At 48.1% G+C, this 4,036-nt stretch overlaps 1 protein-coding gene across 1 annotated transcript; it reads right to left on the bottom strand.

Annotated features, from left to right (window-relative positions):
- Positions 1-711: 711 nt before the first annotated feature.
- On the bottom strand, positions 712-3,457 carry LOC108157552 (probable aconitate hydratase, mitochondrial). The gene is made up of 2 exons (XM_017289656.2): positions 2,178-3,457; positions 712-2,128 (listed from the first exon to the last, which is right to left on the bottom strand). Exons 1-2 carry the CDS (start codon positions 3,294-3,296, stop codon positions 875-877), a joined length of 2,373 nt encoding a protein of 790 aa, XP_017145145.1. The 5' UTR covers positions 3,297-3,457; the 3' UTR covers positions 712-874.
- Positions 3,458-4,036: the final 579 nt, after the last annotated feature.

Genomic DNA, 4,036 nt, shown 5'->3' with positions numbered 1-4,036 from the left:
CTTGCAATGTGTGTTCCCACTCCACCAGCGAAGAAGCAGCATAAAAGAAAGCGAGCGCAAATCGTCAGCTCTCTCGCTCAAAGTGTCACAGTAGGAGAGGTGGCGCTTTGCAAATCTTGGCGAGGTTGCGCTCTCTCTCTATCTTGAAGTGAGCCCCTGATTTAAGCAAATTCTGCAAGCAGCGTGAGAGTGATGCTTCTATTGCCTCACCTTTAATTAATGTGGTTTTATTTGCTTGTTAAAGAGTGTGGCAGTGGTGTGCAGAAAAGGAGCAGATCGGAGTAAAAAAAGGAAAAAAGGGAGTATAAATATGAAAAGTGTGTGAAAGCAGTGCAATATTTTTTGTTTTGCGAGTGCTAGAGAAATCTTTCAATTTTTCGGGTCTTTCTTTCGTCGTTATCCCGGAAACGTCGTGTGTAAACGGAACAATAAAAGCCGAGAAAGAAAAGCGTTAAATGACTGCAAGAAATTGAAGAGGAATAATTGCAGAGAGATAGAAAAGAGCAATAATCTTTGGGGAAATATTAATGAAAAGGTCAGTTAAATTAATTGTTTTGCTTTTCTTAAGATTTTAAACATGCTTTTATATTTTCGTCTCTCTCTCTCTTGTATAAAAAATTTGCTTATTTTCTTGTTGCTGCTTTTTATCAGGGTAATCCCTTCTGCAATAATAATTTAATCAAGGTTTTTTTAAATATATATTTTTTTGTAATTTCTCAAATATAATTTTGTATTATCATATTTAAAACGGGGTTCCATAAAAGAGAATCCAATAAGGCCTAATGCAATATGTGTATACACGTAAAAATTGAATTGGGAAAAACGATAAACTAAAAGCTGAAAGCCATGGCCCATAGAAGTCGGTGTTGGGTTTCTACTTGGGCTTTTCTTCACCCTTGCCCTTGCCGTCACCCTTGCCACCGCCGGAGGCCAGTTCCTTCATCAGATTCAAGGCACTGCCAGCTTGGAACCACTTGATCTGCAGATCGTTAAACGAATGGTTCAACTGAATCTTGTCGGAGCTGCCGCCGTTCTTGATCTCACAGTCGACGGGCTTGCCGGCGGCCAGATCCTTGAGATTCAGCAGCGAGATCTTGCTGTCGGGCTTCACCTTGTCGTAGTCGCCGGCATTGGCAAAGGTCAGGGCCAGCATGCCCTGCTTCTTGAGATTCGTCTCGTGGATGCGGGCAAACGACTTGACAATGATGGCCACACCGCCCAAGTGGCGCGGCTCCAGGGCGGCATGCTCCCGCGACGAGCCCTCGCCGTAGTTCTCCTCGCCCACGGCCACCCACTTGATCTTGTTGGCCTTGTAGTCGCGTGCCACCGCCGGAACGGCGGCATACTCGCCCGACTTTTGATTCTTCAGTTTGTTCATCTCGTTGTTCTCCGCGTTGGTGGCGCCGATGAACAGATTGTTGGAGATGTTGTCCAAATGGCCGCGATACTTGAGCCACGGCCCCGCCGCCGAGATGTGATCGGTGGTGCATTTGCCCTTGATTTTGATGAGTACCGTTAGATCCACATAGTCCTTGCCGTCCCACTTCTCGAAGGGGGCCAGGACCTGCAAGCGCTCGGACTTGGGATCGACGACCACCTTGACATCATCACCGCTGGCCGGTGGAGCCGTGTACGTGTCCTGTCCCGGATCGAAGCCCTTGGCCGGCAGCTCCTCGCCATGGGGTGCCTTCAGCTTGAACTTCTTGCCGTCCGTACCCTCCAGTTCGTCTTTGAGGGGATTGAAGTCGAGGCGTCCGCAAATGGACAGAGCCGTGACCATTTCGGGGCTGGTCACAAAGCAATGGGTGGCGGGATTCGCATCGTTGCGGCCCGTAAAGTTGCGATTGTACGACGTCATGATGGTGTTCTTCTCGCCCTTCTTCACGTCCTTGCGGTCCCACTGGCCGATGCACGGGCCACAGGCGTTGGCCAGCACAGTGCCGCCAAATTTTTCGAAAACCTCGAACATGCCATCCCGTTCGATGGTGGCGCGGATCTGCTCCGATCCTGGCGTCACATTAAAGGGTATATTCGATTTGAGGCCATGACTAAGGGCATCCTTGGCGATGTTGGCACAGCGGCCCATGTCCTCGTACGACGAATTGGTGCAGGAGCCGATTAGACCAACCTACAAAACTATCGCTATTAAATATCGCCTAAAAACATCGTCTTTTTACCTTAATATCCATGGGATATCCGTTCTTCTTGGAGTTCTCTCCCAATTTGCTGATGGGATGAGCCAGATCCGGGGTAAAGGGTCCATTCACCAGCGGCTCCAGGGTATCCAAATTGATCTCGATCAGCTGATCGTACTTGCAATCCTTATCTGCCGTTAGGAGCTCCTTCTGGTACTTTTCCGCCAGCGCAGCCATCTCGCCCCTGCCGGTGGCACACAGATATTTGGCCATACGCTGATTGAACGGAAAGAGCGATGTGGTGGCCCCAATCTCCGCCCCCATGTTGCAAATGGTGGCCATTCCTGTGCACGAGATGGACTCCACGCCACTGCCATGGTACTCGATGATGGCCCCAGTGCCCCCTTTGACGGTGAGGATTTCGGCCATCTTCAGTATGACATCCTTGGGCGATGTCCAGCCACTGATCTTGCCCGTGAGATTGCAGCCAATGACCTTGGGGCACTTGAGCTCCCACGGAATGTTGGCCATCACATCGACGGCATCGGCACCGCCCACGCCAATGCACAGGCCGCCCAGGCCCCCACCGTTGGGGGTATGCGAGTCGGTGCCGATCATCAGGAGCCCCGGGAAGGCATAGTTCTCCAAGATGATCTGATGGATGATGCCGCTGCCGGGCTTCCAGAAGCCCAGGCCGTACTTGGCGCAGGCGCTGGCCAGAAAATCGTACACCTCCTTGTGCATGTCCTTGGCGCGGGCCAGATCCTCGATGCCGCAGACCTGGGCCTCGATCAAATGATCGCAGTGCACTGTCGACGGAACGGCCACCTTTTTGAGGCCCGACGATATGAACTGCAGCAGGGCCATCTGTGCGGTGGCATCCTGCATGGCCACACGATCCGGGCGCAGCCGCAGATACGACTCACCCCGCTTGATGTCCTGCGTTTCCGGCTCGTCCAAGTGCGAGTACAGGACCTTCTCGGAGAGGGTCAGCGGTCGCTTGAGACGCGACTTGATGCAGTTCAAGGCACCCGCCAGCTTCGCGTACGGCAAAAAGTCGTCCTTCTCGAATTTGGACATGGGCACCTTTTGCCAGACGGGATTTGGGCTCACATGGATACGCCGGGCCCACAGTAGGCGGCACAGCTGTGGTTTTTTCATAACTTTACACAATTTTATTCGGAAATCGTGTGAACTGTTTGACCTGTATTGTTGTGCTGTTTGTGTGATTGGAGTAACTATATTTTCAGTGAGTTTCAATCCTTCGTGGAAAACAGCTGCTAAATCCTAGGTGTACTTTGTTTTTGGAAAGAAATGTGTAACTGTGTTGAATGTTTTTTTTTTTTGGGGAAGTAAAAGTGTTGTGGAAATGCAAACTAGATTTGAATTTGAATGCAATTTTAATGGAACAAAAATTAGGAGTTAATTTTTGTGTTCTTTTTAGAGAAGTGCGAAATATAAAGAATATATATTTATGTCCATTCTTTCTGGGAGGAAGCATAAAGTCTAACAAATATTTTAGATTAAATTTTCTGGAAGGTAAAATAAATTTAAAAAATATTTTCCTTTTAATAAATCCGAAATAATTTTCGATATTATTGACGCAGAAAGTCCACGGATGTTTCGTACTTTTTATGATTTTATTTTACTTAATTCTTCTCCAACCTCTCCGTCTTGTCGATACAGCAAAAGTGGCCATTGAACCCAGCTCCGATCTCTAGTTCTCTTCCGATCTAGTTCTCGCATAGTTCTAGTTCGCAGAACTAGAACTATCGGATGATAATTCATATCGATACTTATTCAGATACTTACGATATTTCGTACAACGTTAATAGTAAATACAATTGTAGATTAACACTAATAATTATAAGCTAGCAGCAAGGTAAATACAAATGTAGGGT

Source organism: Drosophila miranda, chromosome 2, assembly GCF_003369915.1.
Source record: "Drosophila miranda strain MSH22 chromosome 2, D.miranda_PacBio2.1, whole genome shotgun sequence".
Lineage (NCBI taxonomy): Eukaryota > Metazoa > Arthropoda > Insecta > Diptera > Drosophilidae > Drosophila > Drosophila miranda.
The sequence above is the reverse complement of the archived record's forward strand: the minus strand, read 5'-3'. Positions and strand labels throughout refer to the sequence as shown.

Bases quoted from the DNA above. Each gene is read 5' to 3' on its own strand.
- LOC108157552 (XM_017289656.2), bottom strand. From the start codon at position 3,296: ATGAAAAAACCACAGCTGTGCCGCCTACTGTGGGCCCGGCGTATCCAT. The intron at 2,129-2,177 runs GTAAAAAGACGA...ATAGTTTTGTAG, and splicing joins GATATCCCATGGATATTAAG to GTTGGTCTAATCGGCTCCTG.